General features: G+C 42.3%; 1 protein-coding gene across 2 annotated transcripts in view; it reads right to left on the minus strand.

Annotated features, from left to right (window-relative positions):
* Nucleotides 1-20,838, minus strand: part of PLEKHB2 (pleckstrin homology domain containing B2) — a 79,408-nt gene that overhangs the window by 58,323 nt on the left and 247 nt on the right. The window contains exons 1-2 of one of the 2 annotated variants that reach the window (XM_077488361.1): nucleotides 4,773-4,939; nucleotides 87-134 (exon numbers count right to left, since the gene is read on the minus strand). In XM_077488361.1, the coding sequence (XP_077344487.1) occupies nucleotides 87-134; nucleotides 4,773-4,833 (109 nt within the window). In that variant the 5' untranslated portion in view covers nucleotides 4,834-4,939. Of the gene's footprint in view, nucleotides 1-86; nucleotides 135-4,772; nucleotides 4,940-20,838 lie in introns of those variants that run through there. The other variant, XM_077488362.1, reaches the window with a different exon arrangement.

A 20,838-nucleotide genomic window follows, 5' to 3' on the forward strand; every position in this document is an offset into this window, starting at 1 on the left:
TTTTTTTTTTTTTGCTATATTTTTATTTCCGTGAAAGTGGAGTTACTATTGTGTTTATAATAAGGGATACATACTACTGTACTTACTTTGTCGAAGTAGCCATCCGCTTTTTACATAAGCCATATCCTCAGCTTCTGAAAAAAAAAAAAAGCTACTGAAATGTTTTATAATGTAATATAGTGATAGTTTGAAAATCTGAAATAAGTAATCCAATCAAAGCTTGCCTTTGTTTTCAGTTTTGGATAGAGTGGGAAAGGTGAGAGCCTCTGTCTACTAGCATCTGTGACTTTTTATGGTGACCACCTATGGTCAGGGTAGAAAGTCACCCAGTCCCAGATTGGACGCAGAGAGCAAACCAGCCACATATGTGAATTGTTTTCCCATTCTACCAAAAAAGAAGGCTTATTATTGCTGCATATCGCAACGTTTGGGAGATTTGGCTTCACACTGCCTACTTTTTGACCATTTTCAAGATCCCCTTGTAACATCCTCCATGAGCTCCTGAACCTTCCCACCCATTTCTGTTTGTTTGGAACAAGCAGTGCATTTTAGTTGCAGTCATGTGTACTGCTCTATGGAGAGAACAAATCCCATAGTTCATAGTCCATAGCCCATCTCAGAAGCAAGCAAGAGAGGGTGACTACCTTCCTACATATAGTGGGACGTGGAGAACAATGTAGCCACCCTCTAACAGGAAATCAGGTCAAAGCAGAAAAATAATGAGTTTGGAGATTTGGAGAAGTCTGATAGACAGGACTTTTTTTGCATTACGAATACAAACTTCAATCCATTTTTTTTAAACCAGAGTTTAGTGTCACTTTAATAAAAAACAAAAAAACAAAACCTCAATACACGTGGTAACACGGCTATGAAAAACACATCTGTCCCTTGAGATGGGCTCTCTGCTGAGACCCAGGGAGTGTGTTGTTAGGTAAGTCAGAGAACACAAGTTATATAAAATAATACCAACATCGGTATACTCGGAGGTTGTTCACCATGCTTAGATAAACTTGGGGTTATCATTTCACATTCAAAACAAGTCACATTAAACGGTAAAACCTTTAACAGAATAATTACGCTTTCAATTACCTTTTTTTGTACTTGCAAATAAACATCCGGCAGATATAAAATACAGAAAATGTAGTTCTGTATTCATTATTACATTGTTAAACTTTTTTTTATAAAAGTACTAAGTACCTGAATTTGGCTATCCACACACAGGCTGGGGGAGGGACTGGACCTCTAAGTATTACTTAAAGCAGTGATTCTCAACCAGGGTTCCTCCAGAGTTTGCTAGGGCTTCCTTCAGCATTGGGCAATTTCTGCCTCTCAGATAAGTTCCCACTCACACCATTGATCTTTTTAGCTATCTGTAAGGAGGTAATTCTTCTCAATGACCACAAGTGTAAGGGTCATTCTTCCCACTGACCATTAGACTTGTGCACAATGGAAAATTTCGTTTAGTTTCGGTTAGTTGTCATTCGTAAAATACATAATTTCGTTCTGTTATATTCGTTATGTTACGTTAATACGTTTTCGGATAATTCGTTATTATTCGTAGAGTGTCGAATTCATTCGTTCGTATTCGTTGAAATTCGCTATTTATGTATGTATAGACATTCGTGATAATGATTCGTAGTTTGGAAAGTCGTTTGTTTATTGAATCTTTTAACACACACAATGACAACATCTCTTCTCATCGGCTCAAATACAATACAACACCCTTCTAACTCAGTTCTCAGGAATGCACTTTGCCAGTAATCCAACCTCTGACACAAAATTAATTAGCTGATTGGACTATAAGATTTACTTTGAGCTGACCTTTTGTTTCATTAGATCTTTAAAGAATTACCAAGTTCATTTGAATTCATTCGAATTCATTCGTATTCGTTGTTATTCGTTATTTTTTTATTCGTACATTCGGATGCATCGATTCGTAGTTTGGAAAGTCGTTTGTTTATTGAATCTTTTAACACACACAATGACAACGTCTCTTCTCCTCGGCTCAAATACAATACAACACCCTTCTAACTCAGTTCTCAGGAATGCACTTTGCCAGTAATCCAACCTCTGACACAAAATAAATTAGCTGATTGGACTATAAGATTTACTTTGAGCTGACCTTTTGTTTCATTAGATCTTTAAAGAATTACCAAATTCATTTGAATTCATTTGAATTCATTCGAATTCATTCGTTATATTTCTTTCGTATTCGTTGTTATTCGTTATTTTTTTATTCGGACATTCGGATGCAAAATTCGGCCGAATTCAGATTCGTTACGAAACGAATTGCACAAGCCTACTGACCATCACACTAATGTATCATGAGTTGTAGATCTCTAATTTTTAGCAGGGGTTCCTCGAGACCTGAGAATTATTTCAAGGGTTCTTCTGTGTTGAAAAGATTGAGAAAGGCTGACTTAAAGTGATATTAAAGCTTTGTTTTTTTTCTAATAAAATAATAAACATGTCATATCTAGTGATGGACGAACTTCTGAACGTGGCCAAAAGTTCGCGAAACGCAAAGTTTGCGGCGGACCCCATTGACTTTAATGGCAGGCGAACCTTAAAAACCTACAGGTCATATTTTTAGCCACGGTGCGGAGCAGAACCAGACATACCTCTTATAGAGGTAATAATCGAGGCGGGTGCCTGCACAGAGACTGACAGAGTCAAAACTACTTTCTAAGTCCGCCGGACTTTTGGGTAAAAAAAGTCCGCCAGATAGTTTGATCGTGTGTACGTGGCATAATGACCACTGCTTGTAGATATCTCCTTACTTGCTTAGTGTTGTTGTAATCCTTTTTGTTCTTTAGAATGACGTCACTGAGTATGCCCAGATCTCCCCTTATTTACGGTACACTCTGTGTACTTTGTCCTACACCCCATGTGACATCACATGCAGTGTAAACCAGGACATGGAACAGCATTACTGCAGACTTATCAGCTGAAGCTTCAGCTGAAGCTGATAAGACTGACAAAGGCAAACACTAGATAATTGCACAAGTAAATACTTTGAAATAAAACAAGTCAGCTATGAACAGGGAAGCAGGTTTGCCATATAAATATTGGATTGAGAAGGAGGCTCGGTTAACAGTACAGGAAGTGCTCAATGTAAGGGCGGAAATACACTCCACTGTGGACTCAGAAAACAATACTTGAAGTGAATGTAAACCCAATTTTTTTTTTTTTTTTTTTAGGTCATAATGTAGAGTATACGATTTCCTATCATTTGAGCCCAGTCTTGCCACAAAGAGTTATTCCAGCTCTGAGCAATCATCTTTTATTGTTCAGTGAGATAAATCTTGACAAACAGAGAAAAACTTTGTCAAATCCTCCCCCTTGCTGTGAGTGACAGGTGATTTACATATCTCGTGCACTAGCCTAAGACATGCATTATTTTTTAATTCCCTCCCACTCCTTTCTTCTGCTGCTCTGCCAGAATTGGATGTTCCCCACCTCAGCATGATTTGGCATGCTGAAGTTATGTGGGGACTTTTCTGGGTTTTGTCTGGATGTTAGAGATCATAGCAGAAGTTCAGTGTAAGAAACACACAGGAGAAAATGTATATTGAGAAGGGGAGTGTAGAGGTGGGCGGGTAGTCTACTGACATCACGATTCCACCCACTGAGCCCTGGAAAACAGACCCACCCACAAAATCTGCAGTTTTTCGGTTCTCATAGCAGACAGAGGGGAGACATTTGACAGATAAGTATACGTGCAGGAGGCATGTATATCCTTCTAGATAACCAATATTGCAATAGTTTAGAAAGGATGAGAGTAGGTTTACATCCACTTTAAGATGGCGCTGCGTAACCTCTGCCTAACATTACAGTGGCTATAGTTTGATAATTACTTATTATAATGGACTAAAGGAAAAGAAGCATCAGAGTAGGAGAGTTTACTTCCTCTTTAAGGGGGTCCACTTGTTCTGGTAAGGGGTCCCACTTATAGAGTGTCTTTTTTTCAGATTGAGTCCCATCTTCATCTCTTCATTTTAACCTATCCTCAGTAAACGGTGATGGACATTGGAATACACAACCTTAGAGGACTTTGTTGTTCATCTATATTCATTTCTTCATTTACTAATTCATTTTGTGCACTTATCACCATTTGATCCTTGCACATATGGACATTTGTTTGAACTGTCGTCATTGGAATAGTTGCTATCCTAATTTTGTGTCACTTTAAGCGTGATAGTTTATTTTTAGCGCAGCTTATTTTATAATACTTATTTGCACTATAGGGATAATTTTTGTCTTTTCTAGCACAGTATTTATTTATTTTTATAAATTTAGATCAGTTGTTCATCATTAACATACACAGGTGACTGATTTCCTATTCCTATCAAGTTTCAATCAGATATCTATCAAAATCAATTATATTGTAAAATATCAATAAAAAAAAAAAATGTTAAAAAGCTTTCTTAGGCGTACAAGTGGTCCTGTGCCCCTTTATCTCAGAGTCGTGGTAAACGGATATTGAAAAAAAAATGGATTTTCAAGAACTAAAGAAATATAGTTTTAGTTCGCTGAACCTTCAACTAACCTTAAAAATAAAAAATAAATCAATATCAATAAAAAGATCAATGAAATCTGCTAATGTACCCCTGAAATTGCAGAACAATTGATTGGATGCAGTTGCAACAGTGAGAAGGATTTTTAAACATCCAATTATGGCCCAAAAATAGGTAATTTATTGTCCGAATAGATCGGTACATGCATGAACACTATAGGGATTATATCCTAAATGTAAGCTTCAGATTACATACCCTTTTTCAGTTTCTTGCTCAGAGCAAGGTCGGGGTCCCCTGGTTCCATATTGCTGGTCATATTGAAGGACGTCTGCTATGGTATGCTTTTGTACAACCCAAACCTATGATTGCAGGACTGAAGTACCTGAAGTATACAGACGATTAGGTAAGATATTTACTGCCTTGTTGTTGGGCTGGGAGTTTACATTAGAGTTGTCACCCTTGGGTCTGTTGTTCCCCATCATCACATGATAGTTGATGTAATACAATGAATTACAGTGAAATTAACATTTTCAAAGCTTAATATGAAATCTTCTTTGTACACAGAATCCAAACCCTGTTTATACCCTCAAAACATATATATTTACACATTCTTTGAACTGATATCCTCTATATTTGGTGACTAGTGACATTAAATTTACAGAATTACATTACATACCCAGTGGATGTGTGTACCCAGTGATTCTAGACCTAGGTAGGAAGAAATAAATAAAAATATCCCATAATTTGTAGATGCTATAACTTTTTGTGCAAACCAATCCATATACACTTATTGGGATTTTTTTTACCAAAAATACGTAACAGAATACCTATTGGCCTAATTTGATTTTTTTTTTTTTTTAATGAATTGGATATTTTTTATAGCAGAAAGTAAAAACATATTCTTTTTTGCAAAATTGTCAGTTAGTGTTCGAATTGTCCACCGCAATATCGCAGTCCTGCTATAAGTTGCTGAACACCACCATTACTAGTAAATAAAAATAAATAAATAAATAAATAAAAATATTACATAGTTTGTAGACGCTATAACTTTTGTGCAAACCAATCAATATACGCTTATTGGGATTTTTTTTACCATAATGGCTTATTGATGGCGAAAGCAATATATATATATATATATATATATATATATATATATATATATATATATATATATATATTTATTTATTTTTTTCAAAATTATCAGTCATTCTTTGTTTATAGCACAAAAAATTAAAAACGCAGAGGTGATCAAATACCACCAAAAGAAAGCTCTATTTATGGGGAAAAAAGGAAATCAATTTTTTTTGGGTACAGCGTTGCACGACCACGCAATTGTCAGTTAAAGTAATGCAGTGCGTATTGCAAAATATGGCTTGGTCAGGAAGGGGGGTAAATCATCCAGAGGTCAAGTGGTAACCTTGTGATTGTAGACAATGACTATGCGTTAAAGCCAAATAGCCACTGGAGGGCAGTAAATTCAATGCAAAAAAAGTTAGGTAGACGCACTATGATTATTGATTCTAATGTGCAAGAAAAAAAAAACATAACACCCTAACATTCCTATATGGTATTACGCCACTTTAAAGACTTACTTAACAAAATAATGATAGGAATTATTATTAAACCTATTCATCTGGTTTACCATAAGTACCTGATTTTCTATTCCTATTAGTTCCCTGTATAACAGTATTGATACAGAGAGATTCAGCCAGCAGTCCCATCTAATCAGGCTGTATTTTTCAACCTGTTGTTAGTCGCGGCACCGTTTAAAAGTATGCAAAATCTCAAGGCACCCCAATTTAAAGAGAAACCTAAGCCTGGAACAAAGCACACAAACAGTCTGATAAAATCACCTTCACATCAGAGTCTTGCATTACATGAAAGTTCCCTCTTCATGTCAGAGGTCCTTATCATATCAGAGGTGCGTCTACACATCAGAGTCTCCCATCACATGAAAGTTCCCCCCTATACATCAGAGCCCCCCCCCCATCACTACAGAGTTCCCCTGTTACAGAGTCAGAGGCCTAATCAGCCCTATACATCAGACCCCCCCCATCACTACAGAGTCCCCCTGTTACAGAGTAAGAGGCCCAACCACCCCTATAAATCAGAACCCCTCCATCACTACAGAGTCCCCCTGTTACAGAGTCAGAGGCCCAATCACCCCTATACCCCCCAAACCCATCAGATTCCCCTATCACTAAGGAGTTATCCCGGATCACAGAGTCCTCTCAGCCATCTCTGATCCAGAGCAAACAGAGTCTGGTGTTCGTGGCACCCAGGGGGGAGCTCAAAGGGCACTCATCCACCTCACAGAAGTAGCAGGAGTCACAGATTCAGATCTACAATGGCTCGCATCCTTCTTAGGAAATCGTTCTCAGACAGTGAAACTAGGAGCATTTACCTCTGAAACCCAGGCAATCTCTTGCAGAGTCCCTCAAGGTTCACCTTTATCACCGGTGATCTGTCATCGGTTGATCAGCCCACTCCTCAAAATCATCAGAATATCAGACCTCTCCTTCCACTCATACTCTGATGACACTCAACTCTACTTTCACATTACTGGACAAAAAGACCATCATCAGCAACTAGAAAAATGCCCCACTTTGATAGACGACTGGATGACCACTAGCTCCCTCAAACTCAACGAATCAAAAACAGAGCTTCTTCTCCTACACGCAAACCAAAATTCCAAAACTAAGACCCCATGGACACCTCCGACACCTCCCACCATCTTTGGACAGACCATCTCTCCAAGCACCAAAGCCAAGAATCTCTGAGTCATCTTTGACTCAGAAATGTCAATGGATGCACAAATAGGATCAGTAGTCAGCGGATCTCACCATCTCCTCTGCCTACTACGTAGACTCATCCCCTTCATTACAAAAGAGGACAAGCAGCTGTAGTTGGAACAATCATTCATTCCCGACTCGACTACGCAAACTCCCTCTACATAGGACTACCCCAATATCAACTTGCGCGCTTAGAACTCATCCAAAACACGGCGGGAAGGCTGTTAACAGGAAAAAAAACCCTGGGAATCCATCTCCCCTTCCCCGAGGAGCATACATTGTCTAATCGTAAAGAATCGGATCACATTCAAGACCCTCTGCCTCACCCATAAATGCATACAAGGAAACGCTCTTCAATACCTACGCGAGAAAATAAAACACTACACACCCAATCGCAGTCTTCGATCATCTAACCAAAACCTCCTCCTCATTCCCAAATCCCGCTACAAATCAAAGGGAGAACAAACATTCGCAGTCCAAGGACCACGGCTATGGAACGCTCTAACGACTTACATCCGCATGGAAGAAAACCATCAGGCCTTCAGGAAAAAGCTCAAGACCTACCTCTTCTAAGAAGCTGCACAACACAGGACGAATCCAGCGCCTTGAGGCAATTCAGGTCGCATTGCAGCGCTACAAATAATTCATTCATTTATTCCAAAACACTGTCCTACAGCATTACTATGGTGTTGCCAGTCTAACACAGGGAACATACTTCTCATAAGTGAGAAAGGTGTCACTTTCTAAGTGGGGAGACAGTGGAGTCTGAATCACAAAAAAAGGACCAACAGAGTCAGATACTGATATTTGGCAAGTAGAATATCTTAATGATAAACTGGCATAAAGCAGATGACACATCAACATTTAAAAAGCAGGAAATGCTAGAACTGGGTAACTATAGACCTGCTAACTTGACACTTGTTGTGTATAAATTATTTTGAATTTTTTTGAAATAAATAAAAATATAGTAGCAAACAATCTAATAAAAAAAGAATCAATATTAGGATATGAAATATAGGTATAGAGCAATATTTAAAGGTAAATAAATTCTGCGCTCGTCTCTAAAAGGTGAAAATATAAAAGCCGCAAACTTATGAGATTAAATACTTAATCCAAACAATATTACTAAACACAAAAAGTTGCACAAATACAAACAGTGAAAATGTGTAATTAATGTAATTTTATAAAAATCGTGATAAAAATGCAAAATATTATTTATGTGTAAAAATTCAAAAAATCTTTATAAAAATTGAAAGGATTATGTGAAAAAATCAAAACAAATAAATAAGTAAAGATGGGTCATAGGTGCATATGGAAATGTCATCTTTACTTATTTATTTGTTTTGATTTTTTCACATAGTCCCTTCAATTTGTATATAATTTTTTTGAATTTTTACACACAAATCCTTTTTTGCATTTTTATCACGATTTTTATAAAATTACATTCATTATTTCACATTTTCACCAATTGTATTTGCGCAACTCTTTGTGTTTAGTAATAGTTCAGTATTTATATATTAAAATGTAAGTTTAGGGCTGGTTCACATAGGTGCGGCCGCAGTTCACAGCATGGGGTCTGGTGCATTTCTGTACACCAGTTTAGATGCAAATCAGGTCCAAATATTTGCTGAGTTCACACCTGAATCGGACCCAAAGACGCACAGGACCCTTTTAGAATGCGGGCTTCAGCCGCCGCGGAGCTGTGTGAACTGGCTCCATTGCGAGCTGGGCACAATCGCCTGTGATGCAAATTGGATGCGGCGAAACCCACATCCAATTCGTACATATGTGAACCCAGCCTAAATCTGGAAGTTGAATGTAATATATTTGGATTTTGCTACAGTGTTTAGTGGGGGAGATTTACTAAAACTGGTGAGCACAGAATCTAGTACAGCTGTGCATGGTGACCAATCGGCTTCCAGGTTTTATTGTCAAAGCTCAATTGAACAAACTGAAGTTAGGAGCTGATTGGTTATCATGCACAGCTGCACCAGATTCTTTGTGCACCAGTTTCAGTAAGACCCCTTTCACACCGCAAAGCCTATAGCGTCGGCGGTAAATACCGTCGGATTTGCAGCGCATTTCGGCCACTAGTGGGCACGCTTTTACCCCCGCTAGCGGCCGAGAAAGGGTTAAAACCGCCCGCAATACGCTGCAATAGTGGCATTTTGTCGGCGGTAATACAGCGCTTTTAATGGGGAGCAGCGGTGGAGGAGCGGTAAACACACCGCTCCTTCACCGCTCCAAAGAAGCTGCTGGCAGGACTTTTCCTGACGTCCTGCCAGCGCACCGCTCCGGTGAGAAAGCCCTCGGGGGGCTTCACACTGGAGACAAAAAAGCAGCAGCTTGAAGGCGGATCACAGGCGCTATTTCTAACGCTATAGCGCCTGCAAAACGCCCTCAGTGTGAAAGGGGTCTAAATCTACCTCACTATGTCATAATAATCTGGCACAGATGAGAATGCAAAGTTTAGAAAGGATCCCCGCTGAGCAGGCGGATGACAGGTCCATCTCTGCTCACTGTGCCCCGCTCTCCTCTATGGGAAGATCAGATGAAAACAGACCACCTGTCCGTTTTAATTCAATCTCAGTTGGATGGAAAATAGGGTCACCATCCATCTGCATTTCACAGACAGGATCAGATTGTATAGCAGCGGGTGTCAGTGGACATGTCACCGCTGACATCCGCTGCTCCATACAAGTGAATGAAGGCTCCCATCAGGTCCATCTGAAAAATTGACAGGCGGACCTGATTGGAAAGCCCATGTGAAAGGGACCTAACAAGCTGGATAAAAAATGGGATACTATGGAATCTATGTATAAAAAGGTTCACTGTGACAAACATCTCTGCAGCGACAATGAAAATTAGCCGTATTTTGTTCTAATATTATTAGTTCCTAGTATATCATCAATGGATCTAGTAGCCATAATGGTGTTTTCTCCTGATTGGAGAAAGTGGTTCTAAATTCAAAAGTTTTTTTTTTTTTTTTTTACTTGTTCAAAAAATTTTAATGCATTCTCTGCATTAAGATAAAAGACCTTCTAGTTGCTCCCTAAGACCCCTTTCACACTGGGGCATTTTTCAGGCACCTTAGCAATAAAAAAAGTGCCTAAAAGAAGCCTCTGCAATCCCACTGTGAAAGCCCAAGTGCTTTCACACTGAGAACTCTTTCCCACTGGGGCGTTTTTCAGGCGCTTTAGCGTTAAAAATATCACCTGTAAAGCGCCTGAAAGAGGCCTCATCTGCAATCCCAATATGAAAGCCCAAGTGCTTTCACACTGAGGCGCTGCGCTGGCAGGGGGTCGAAAAAAGTCCTGCAAGCAGCTTCTTTGCAGCGCTTTTGGAGCGGTGAAAAAAAACGCTCCTAAACCACCCCATCCCATTGAAATCAATGAGAAGCGCCTGAAAAACATCTGCAAAGCGCCTGCAAAACACTTTTGGCAGCGGTGCTTTGTGGGCGCTTTTAACCCTTTATTTGGCCACTAGCAAGGGTTAAAAGCAGCCCGATAGCTCTCGAAAACCGCTGGTAAAGCGCCGCTAGTTTAAGCAGCGCTTTACCAGCATTTTTCGGCACTGGCAGTGTGAAACGGCTTTTAAAGCACTTGGGCTTTCACACTGGGATTGCAGATGAGGCTTCTTTCAAGCGCTTTACAGTCACTTTTTTTAACGCCAAAGCGCCTGAAAAACGCCCCAGTGTGAAAGGAGTCTAACAGTTACCCGAGTTTGGTATTGATCCAGCACTGTGCCTGTCAGCAGTTATTTTCTCCTCTCTATCTCTCTGCTCTCACAAGCTTGTCTGAGAGCCGTGGGAGCCATTGCTGTCAGTCAAAACCTGAGGCGTCTATAGACACACACAGAGGGGAGGTATATCGATGATATACTAATTATTTGGGATGGATCCCTGGATGCAGCTGATGAATTTATTTCGTATTGTAATAACAACATGTTTGACATACATTTTACTTATGTTGTGGATGCTAATTTCTTGGTGTTCTTAGATCTTGTACTAAGCAGTGATACAGATGGTAACATCACATCAAAGACTCATTCCAAGGAGACTGCAGGCAATTCCTATCTACATCAGAAGAGTTGCCACCACCCCAAATGGAAGAATAGCATACCCCATAGTCAGTTCTGTAGGTTACAAAGGAACTGTAGTAGTATCTATGATTATTATGATCAGGCCAGCGTATTGTCAAAAAAAAATCTGGAAAAAGGATATGAAGATCAACATATCCAGAAAGCAAGAGAACGTTACAGAGAAGGCATCCCTAATTGGAATACAACTAAGTCTGCAAAAGATCAGCAAAAAAACCTTTGTCACCACCTTTAATGACCAGCACTGGGCCATTAAAAGAGAAGTCCAAAAGCACTGGCCTATTTTGGGGCAGGCAAAAATACTTGGAAAAATCCCCAGGTGGTCTTCCGGCGTGCTAAAAGCGTGAAAAGTTGCCCCCAGCCGCCTTAGAGATAAAAAAAGTGTCAAAATGCGAACCATTCCCCAGTTCTTTGACATAAAAGGATGTTATAGATGTAAAGGAATTAAATGTAAAGCATGTAAATTAATTTCCCATCTGACGGAAGTCCTTTAGTAGTAGAGATTGTCGTACCTTTCAAATTAAACAATTTATATGCTGTAGTACACAGTTTGTTATTTATGGCTTAAAGTGTCCATGTGGGTACCTCTATGTAGGTAGAACAGTGCGGGCAATGAGAACCCGTTTTGGTGAACATCGCAGGTACATTGAAAAAAAGATTGAGAAACACAATGTCCCCCGAACAAACAAAAACAAACAAAAAACATGGTGTTAGTACTGTGGGGCTAGAACTATTTGGAGTTGAATTGATTCCCATGTCTATTCCAGAAGGTGAATGTTTTGCCAGATTATGTAGGCATGAATCTTTTTGGATTTTTACTTTAAATAGTATGTCACCAGAAGGATTGAATGAGGAGCTAGAAGTAAGCCCACTTATATGATTATATATTACTTTTATAATGAAATGAAAAAATAATTTTTAAAATGTAAAAAATTATTATTTTTTTAAATTTGTATATACCTTGATTATTATGTATATGAATTATATTCATTTTTATAAGAGGATACATTATAGATTGATTTTAAGATGTATTTTAGGTATGTACCAAGAAGGAAAAATCTTTGCAAAGTGTGTTCAAGAAATTATTTTTTGAACAAATCTCTTGCAAAGTGATTTGAAAATTTTGTTTTTAATTCTTTTTAACTGCGATTTATGGTGTATAGTTAGTATGCTCCTAATACTGTGTTTTGTTATAACAAGCGCTATAGAATTATGAGTGGAGTACACAATATTTTTCTTAACTGATATTGATGTTAGAGTGCCGCTATTACGCCACATCACCGCTGTAAATATACTTGTTGTTATTTACCCCTAGCTCCTGCTCAGTCCTTTGCAATTGGCTTATGGCGAGGGAGGGCGGGGGGTGTTATAGCTATAAGGACCTGGTGGGGGACCCCAGAAGAGGAGGCGCCTAGAGCTCTAGTGGGGGACCCCAGAGGAGAAGGCGCCTAGAGCTCTGGTGGGGGACCCCAGAAGAGGAGGCACATAGAGCTCTGGTGGGGGACCCCAGAAGAAGTGGCGCCTAGAGCTCTGGTGAGGGACCCCAGAAGAGGAGGCGCCTAGAGCTCTGGTGTAGGACCCCAAAAGAGGAGGCGCCTAGAGCCCTGGTGGGGGACCCCAGAAGAGGAGGCACATAGAGCTCTAGTGGGGGACCCCAGAAGAGGAGGCACCTAGAGCTCTGGTGGGGGACCCCAGAAGAGGAGGCACCTAGAGCTCTGGTGGGGGACCCTAGAAGAGGAGATGACTAGAGCTCTGGTGGGGGACCCCAGAAGAGGAGGTGCCTAGAGCTCTGGTGCTGGACTCCAGAAGAGGAGGCGCATAGAGCTCTGGTGGGGGACCCCAGAAGAGGCGCATAGAGCTCTGGTGGGGGACCCCAGAAGAGGAGGCGCAGAGAGCTCTGGTAGGGGACCCCAGAAGAGGAGGCGCCGAGAACTCTGGTGGGGACCCCAGAAGAGGAGGCGCATAGAGCTCTGGTGGGGGACCCCAGAATCAGAGGTGGCTAGAGCTCTGGTGGGGGACCCCAGAAGAGGAGGCACATAGAGCTCTGGTGGGGGACCCTGGAATCAGAGGTTTGGGACTGCTCTGTGCAATACCATTTTTTGGCACATTTTTTATTTTAGGAAAAAAATTTACTATACAACTGCTTTAAGACTGGGGACAGTATATTCATATAGATAACTGTAGACACATGTATCCATGTATCAGTATTATATACTGTACCTACCTACATATTTTTCTTTGATAAAAAAAAAAATATTTCTATACTAAATAAATATTTCTCATTATATCAGCCCTGCTACTTTATATCAGAACTAACTTGCACCAGGAATAATAAACAGCAAACTGATAAATGTCACATGATTCTTTTCGAAAGTCCCTGATATCACGAGAAGGAAGAAAATGTCCTTCTGTATTTACACAAGATATCCGTAATGGACAAGCGGCTGGAGGTTATAATAAATCCTGACCAAATATTACAACCTAAAATGAGGAAAATACTAAAGACAAATAGCCAGGGAGTAATATACAGGCGGAATACAGGCGTCTGATTAGAGATTCCAAGTTAGCCGCCCTTCACAAGGGAACGCTGTGAAAGCTTCCACAATCAGCCCTCTGTTCTATAGATAACACTGGCTGACTGGTGGGCTGAGCTCATCTAATCCTCACATTCCCACCAACAAAACATACTCCATATAGTAATGTCATCATGAAAGAAATATAAAATCAATATGGGGAACACTCTACCAAAATGAATGTATAGAAACATTGAGGATCAAATATATGTACACTATGAGGGTTATTTACTAAAGTCAAATCCGCTTTGCACTGCAAGTGCACTTGGAAGTAAAGTCGCTGTAGATCCGAGGGGGACATGCAAGGAAAAGAAAAAACAGAATTTTAGCTTGCACATGATTGGATGATAAAATCAGCAGAGCTTCCCCTCATTTTAGATCTACCCCTTAGATTTAGAGCGACTGCACTTCCACGTGCACTTGCAATGCAAAGTGGATTTGCCTTTAGTAAATAACCCCCTAAATCTAAGAGGTAGATCTGAAATGAGGGGGAAGCTCTGCTGATTTTATCATCCAATCATGTGCAAGCTAAAATGCTGTTTTTTATTTTCCTTGCATGTCCCCCTCGGATCTACAGCGACTTTACTTCCAAGTGCACTTGCAGTGCAAAGTGGAGTTGCCTTTCGTAAATAACCCCCTATATTACCAAAAGTATTGTGATGCCTGCCTTTACCTGCACATGAATTTTAAAGCGGAGTTCCAGCTAGACCCATGTTTATTTAAAGTCGGCAGCTACAAAAAGTGTAGCTGCTGACTTGTAATAAACACACACTCGCCTGTCCCGAGATCCAGCGATGCGGCTGCCCGAAGCCTCAGTTTTCTCTGTCCGCGGTGCCGGCATTGCAAGTGCGGGCACCCGGTTGTGACAGTTTGCAGCTTTACAGCCGGGCAGTGTTAATTTAGTCGACTAAAATGACTAAAACATTTTAGTCGACTAAATGAATACTATTTTAGTCTACTAAAATACAACTAAAACTAAAACAATTGAGATGACTAAAATACAACTAATGCCCCATACACACGGTCGGAAATTCAGATGGAAAAAGTCCGATCGGATTATGTTGTCGGAAAATCGTGTGTGGGCTCTATCGGACTTTTTCTGTTGGAATTTCCGACAGAAAAAGTTTGAGAGCTGGATTTAAAATTTTCCGACGACAAAATCTGATCTGACTTTTTCGAATCGTGTGTAGAGAATTCCGACGCCACGCATGCTCAGAAAATTTTGGAGACGAAAGCTATTGGCTACTGGCCTCTATGTAGTCCCGTCTTACGTTTTATACGTCACCTCATTCAGAACGATTGGATTTTTCGACAACTTTGTGCGACCGTGTGTATGCCACACAAGTTTTGGCCAAAATCCGTCTGAAAAAATTTGACGGATTTTGTGGTCGGAATGTCCGAACGTCTGTATGGGGCATAAAACTAAAAGCCATTTTAGTCAAAAGACTAAAACGAGACTAAAACTAAATGTAATTTTAGTCAAAAGACTACGACTACAACTAAATTGCAATTACTGACATGTACTGGAAATTTAGTCGACTAAATACAACTAAAACTAAAACAATTGCTGAAGACTAAAATGGGGCTAAAACTAAAATGCCATTTTAGTCCTAAGACTAAAATTAACACTGGGAGGAACTTGACTGGCCTGCACAGAGTCCTGACCACAACATGATGGAACGCCTTTGGGATGAATTAGAGCAGCGACTGTGAGCCATGCCTTCTCATCCAACATCAATACCTGACCTCACAAATGCACTTCTGGAAGAATGGTCAAACCCATAGACACACTTCTAAACCTTGTGGACAGCCTTACACAATAGAAGCCCTCCCCTATGCAAGATGGCCACGCCCCCCTGAAGGGCGCGCGTTGTGATTACTGAGTCAATGAGACTCAGGTATTCACAGATCAGAGTAAGGGGTCAATCCCGACCCCTTATCACCCGATCAGCTGTCAGCCAATGACAGCTGATCATGTGATGTAAACAGAAGTACGGTAATCGTTTTTTTGTTCTTCTCACGCTGAAAACGTGAGGAGGAAAAAAAAGGAGATCACTGACTTCTGTTGAAGGGACATTGGTCCCAAAGTCGCCTCATATGTGCCCAGCAGTACCACCTGCCAGTCCCACCAATCAGTGCCCACCAATCAGTGCCCATCAATCAGTGCCCACCAGTACATAAGTGAAAGCAATCAGTCCCACCTATCAATGTCCGTGAGTGCCACCTATCAATGCTCACCAATGGTGCCAATCAGTGCCATCTAGCAGTGCTACCTATCAGTGTCACCTACAAGTGCCAATCAGTACCCATCACTGCCACCCATCAGTGGCACCTATCAGTGCCCACCAATGCCACCTATCAGTGCCCACCAATGCTGTCTTTTAGTGCCCCTCAGTGCCGCCTTATCAGTGCCCATCAGTGTCGCCTTATCAGTGCTCATCAATGCAGCCTATCGGTGCCCATCAGTGCCCTTCAGTGTAGCCTCATCAGCGTACATCAATAAAGGAGAAAAATTACCTGTTTGCATAATTAATTGACAAAATATAAGACGGTTTTGTATTTTTAAATTTTTTTTCAAACAAAAAATAAAAAATCCAGAGGTGATCAAATACCACCAAAAGAAAGCTCTATTTGGGTACAATACTGCTGAATTGGCATTTAAAGAGTGACAGCACTAAAAGCTGAAATTGTCTACTCAGGAGGGGGATTTAGGTGCCCAGTAAGGAAGTGGTTAACCTAGGAGCAAATCTTTAGTGCATGGGAGGAAACCCACACAAACAACATGCATACTCCATGCTGACAATGTCCTGGTTGGGACTTGAACCCAGAACCTAAGTGCTACAAGGCAGGAGTGCTAACCACTAAGCCATTGTTCTGTGAAGATTTCATAAGCTTCTTTTTAGCCTCTATAAACAATGTGATTCCTATCACATGGTGAGAAAGACGGAACAGACAATTCCTGGACTGCAAATTAGTTCCCCTTGTGTACAAGGAGGTAATAGTAATGGCTGTTAGTCATTTCAATCTGCTGAACACTAGATGTTTGTTTAAAACTGAAATTGTATCTGCCTATATTTTATCTTCCCTGGTTCTACTTCCCCTCATCAACATTACAATTGCATTTTGAAATAAAACCTTTCCATTTTCATTGCATGCCTTATTTTAGACACAGTGATGTCATCATTTGGCTCTCTGTGCGTCTCTACACAATGCAGGCAGATCGTGGCCGGTGATTAAGGCCTCTTCCCCACATGATTTATCCTTATAAATGCCACACTGCCGCTCCACAATCGCGTGTATTGTATGCAGTTGCCCGGGCGGTTGTGGTGTGAAGTGAACCCCATAGACCTACATTAGTCACCCGCTGAAAGTAACATGCTATTTAATGTCTGCTATGGCCGCAGCAGCTGAGCATGTGTACAGCCATTAGCAGCTGCATGTCAGTATTTAGGTGGGAGGTCAGGGGGTAGTAAAACCACAGCTCAACCACATGGTTTGACTGCCACCCCCAGCCACACTTGTGAACGAAGCCTAAGCCATAAACTCAGAACCAATCATTTCAGTACTTATAGAGTGGATGATGTGGACCAAGAAACCTCATAAGGTACATTTTCATGTTTAGGGATGCAGAACGGAATGATGGGAGCATAGGTGTGTGCAGCCTATTGCATTAGGATGTGCACCCCAAAGCTCAAACACGCATGATGTTCTCTGCAGCCTCAGCTGCACGGGGCAGTGAATGAATGGGAAGTGCTCTGTGCTGAGTGGCTTCCTGTTCATTCACAAACTGAAGCATATTATACACAGTTTACTATGCTTCAGGTATGAATGTGAGCAAGTGTTTTTATTCAATAAAGAAAGGGCCCGATAAATTACATATTTACTAGTCCCTTCCCCTGCTCTCCGTTCTGCAACATCTCCCACAGCAGAGGAGAGTAGGGAAGCCAGCAGCACTGTTGGGCTAACAAGAGGGGGAAGACGAGGCAGTAGGGGGAATCGGCACCGCACATAGTGATTAGGGTGTGCATGCCTGTGGATGGTAGGCACAGTGACATCACAATCTCCTCTTTATTCAATCAGAGAACACTCTGAATTTACTGAGAAATACAAAGTGTTCTCTGAATGGCACCCATGCTGAGCGAGCAACTTCTTGTGTTCAGCAAGCAGCAGGGCAGCTGCAACATGGGACCCAGGAGCAGGGCCGCTGATAGGCCAGTACATCTGGCCCTGCTGTACCGGGCCTGACCAGCAGGGGGGCCCGGGCAACCTGAACTGCAAAAAATGTACCTCCTCCACCGATCAGTGATCGCCATAAATAACGCTATCAGCAGATAACATCCAACCTCGCCATCACTCCACTGCAGTGCAAATCACATCCGATCTCTGTGCAATGCGAGTTCAGCCATACAGATAGTATGGCTGAATTCGCATCGCACCCGCCCCAAACTCGCACAGGACCCCCTTTTTTTGGTCTGCAGCAGAATCGGATCGCATGGGTGTTCACACCATGCGATCCGATTCCTGTCGGAGTTTGCAGATCGCACTGCGATATGCGAACTGATCTGGGGGTGTCATTAACATTTCACTGACACTCCCAGCAGTTCGCATAGGGCAGTGTGAACTGCCGCCGGGAGGCATGCGATGCGGGAACCCGCCGCGGATTCGTGGCGTTCCCGCATCGCTGCAGTGTGAACCCAGCTGCGATCTGCAAACTCAGACAGGAATCGGATCGCATGGTGTGAACACCCATGCGATCCGATTCTGCTGCAGACCAAAAAAAGGGTCCGGTGCGAGTTTGGGCCGGGTGCGATGCGAATTCAGCCATACTATCTGTATGGCTGAACTTGCATCGCACAGAGATCGCATGTGATTTGCACTGCAGTGCGGTGCGAACCACATCCGGTTCTCGTAGCCGCAGCAGTGTGAACCCAGCCTAAAGATGTTGAACTAACATTACATTTCACTATGTATGGTCTGGGGAGGGGAAATGGGTGGGGCCAGGGGTGGGGCTGGAGGATGGACTAGGGGTGGGGCCAGGGTGGAGCTGAAGGTAGGCTGTACGGGGCCCCATGATTTCTATCAGCGGCCCTGCCCAGGAGCAAGGTGCAATCACTATAGTAGTGTTGTCTATCACAGTTACTGACATATAGAATCACACACATACAGTAGGTTGCATAGCTCCCAACTGTCCCTGATTTCAAGGGGCTGTCCCTGATTTGGAGCAATGTCCCTCTGTCCCTCATTCCTCCTCATTTGTCCCTCATTTTTGTCTGATCTATATAGATGTATATAAAATGCACTTTTTATCTATCAAAAAGTGTTTTCCAGCACTAAACCTTTCATCTGATTTCTAAATTGCTGCATTTGTAAATTCCAAAAGCCAATATAAAGGAATATTAGTGGTAAAAAAGCAATAATAGTTTTTTTGTACAATTCTCCTTTAAGGGGGTGTGGCAAGGGGTGGCAAGGGGTGTGTCCTATGCCTGCATACTTTTGCTGATAGGTGTCCCTCATTCCCATCTCAAAATGTTGGGAGCTATGAGGTTGGACTTGAGTCTTTTTTCAACCTCACCTGCTATGTAACTAAGTTAATTCCAGCTTCCACAAGGATCCCACAGGTATGACACATAGTACCTGACATTTACATCAGGATTCCCAGAGAGCCCCCCTTAAATCAGTGTCCTCAGATAATCTCCCCCTACATCAGGGTCCCCAGAGAGCCCCTCCTTACATTAGGGTCCCCAGAGAGCCCCTCCTTACATCAGGGTCTCCAGAGAGCCCCCCTTACATCAGGGTCCCCAGAGAGCCTCCACTTACACCAGGGTCCCCACAGAGCCCCCCCCCCTTACACCGGGGTCCCCAGGGAGCTCCCCCTTACCCCAGGGTTCCAAGAGAGCCTCCCCTTATATTAGTGTCCCCAGAGAGCCCCTCCTTACACCGGGTCCCCAGAGAGCCCCTCCTTACACCAGGGTCCCCAGAGAGCTCCCCCTTACCCTAGGGTCCCAAGAGAGCCTCCCCTTATATTAGTGTCCCCAGAGAGCCCCTCCTTACACAGGGTCCCCAGAGAGCCCCTCCTTACACAGGGTCCCCAGAGAGCCCCCTATTACATTAGTGTCCCCAGAGGGCCCCCTCTTACATCAGTGTCCCCAGAGGGCCCCGTCCTTACATTAGTGTCCCCGGAGAGCCCCCCTCTTGCATCAGTGTTCCCAGAGGGCCCCTTCCTTACATTAGTGCCTCCAGAAAGCCCCCCCTCTTACATCAGGGTCCCCAAACAGCTGACACTCCCCTTTGCAGAGGCTCCCCTGTACCTGGCTGGTGGAAGTGGGAGGCGGCGATCAGCAGCTCTATGGCAGGGGGCTCTCCCTGGGGCTAGTAGATCTATCTCTGAATGGATACAGCGGAGAAGGGAGGGGCCTCTGACCCAGGCATCAGCAAGAAGCGCGGGGGGGGGGGTGCTGGGTCTTGGGGCCCCCCCCACACAGCGCTATAACGGAAGGGCCCAGTCGCAAATGCGCCTGCAGCGACTACTACAGTTCCGCCACTGGATGTTGTAAACATTAATTGATGCGCTATGACACGAGGGGGAGGCGGGGGCCTCGAGTAATTTGCGGGGCCCTACGCAACTTGCGTAGTGAGCGTATAAGTGCGGATCGGCTCTGGTAACCACAGACATATTTAGAACAAGGCAAAAAAAAAAAATGCAACAGCAAATGTCAAATTATGCAGAAGAGATACTGGAATGATTTTTTAATAAAACCTAAATTAAATGTTTCTTTTTAAGACCGGTCAGGAAAGTGTGAGATACAGAAGCATTGATTAGTTGACGTGTCTATATTTAGTGTCAGTATCTGCCTATGT

This window comes from Lithobates pipiens, unplaced genomic scaffold (genome assembly GCF_037356315.1).
Source record: "Lithobates pipiens isolate NorthernLeopardFrog02 unplaced genomic scaffold, aLitPip1_a1.2 Scaffold_18, whole genome shotgun sequence".
NCBI classification, from domain to species: Eukaryota; Metazoa; Chordata; class Amphibia; order Anura; family Ranidae; genus Lithobates; species Lithobates pipiens.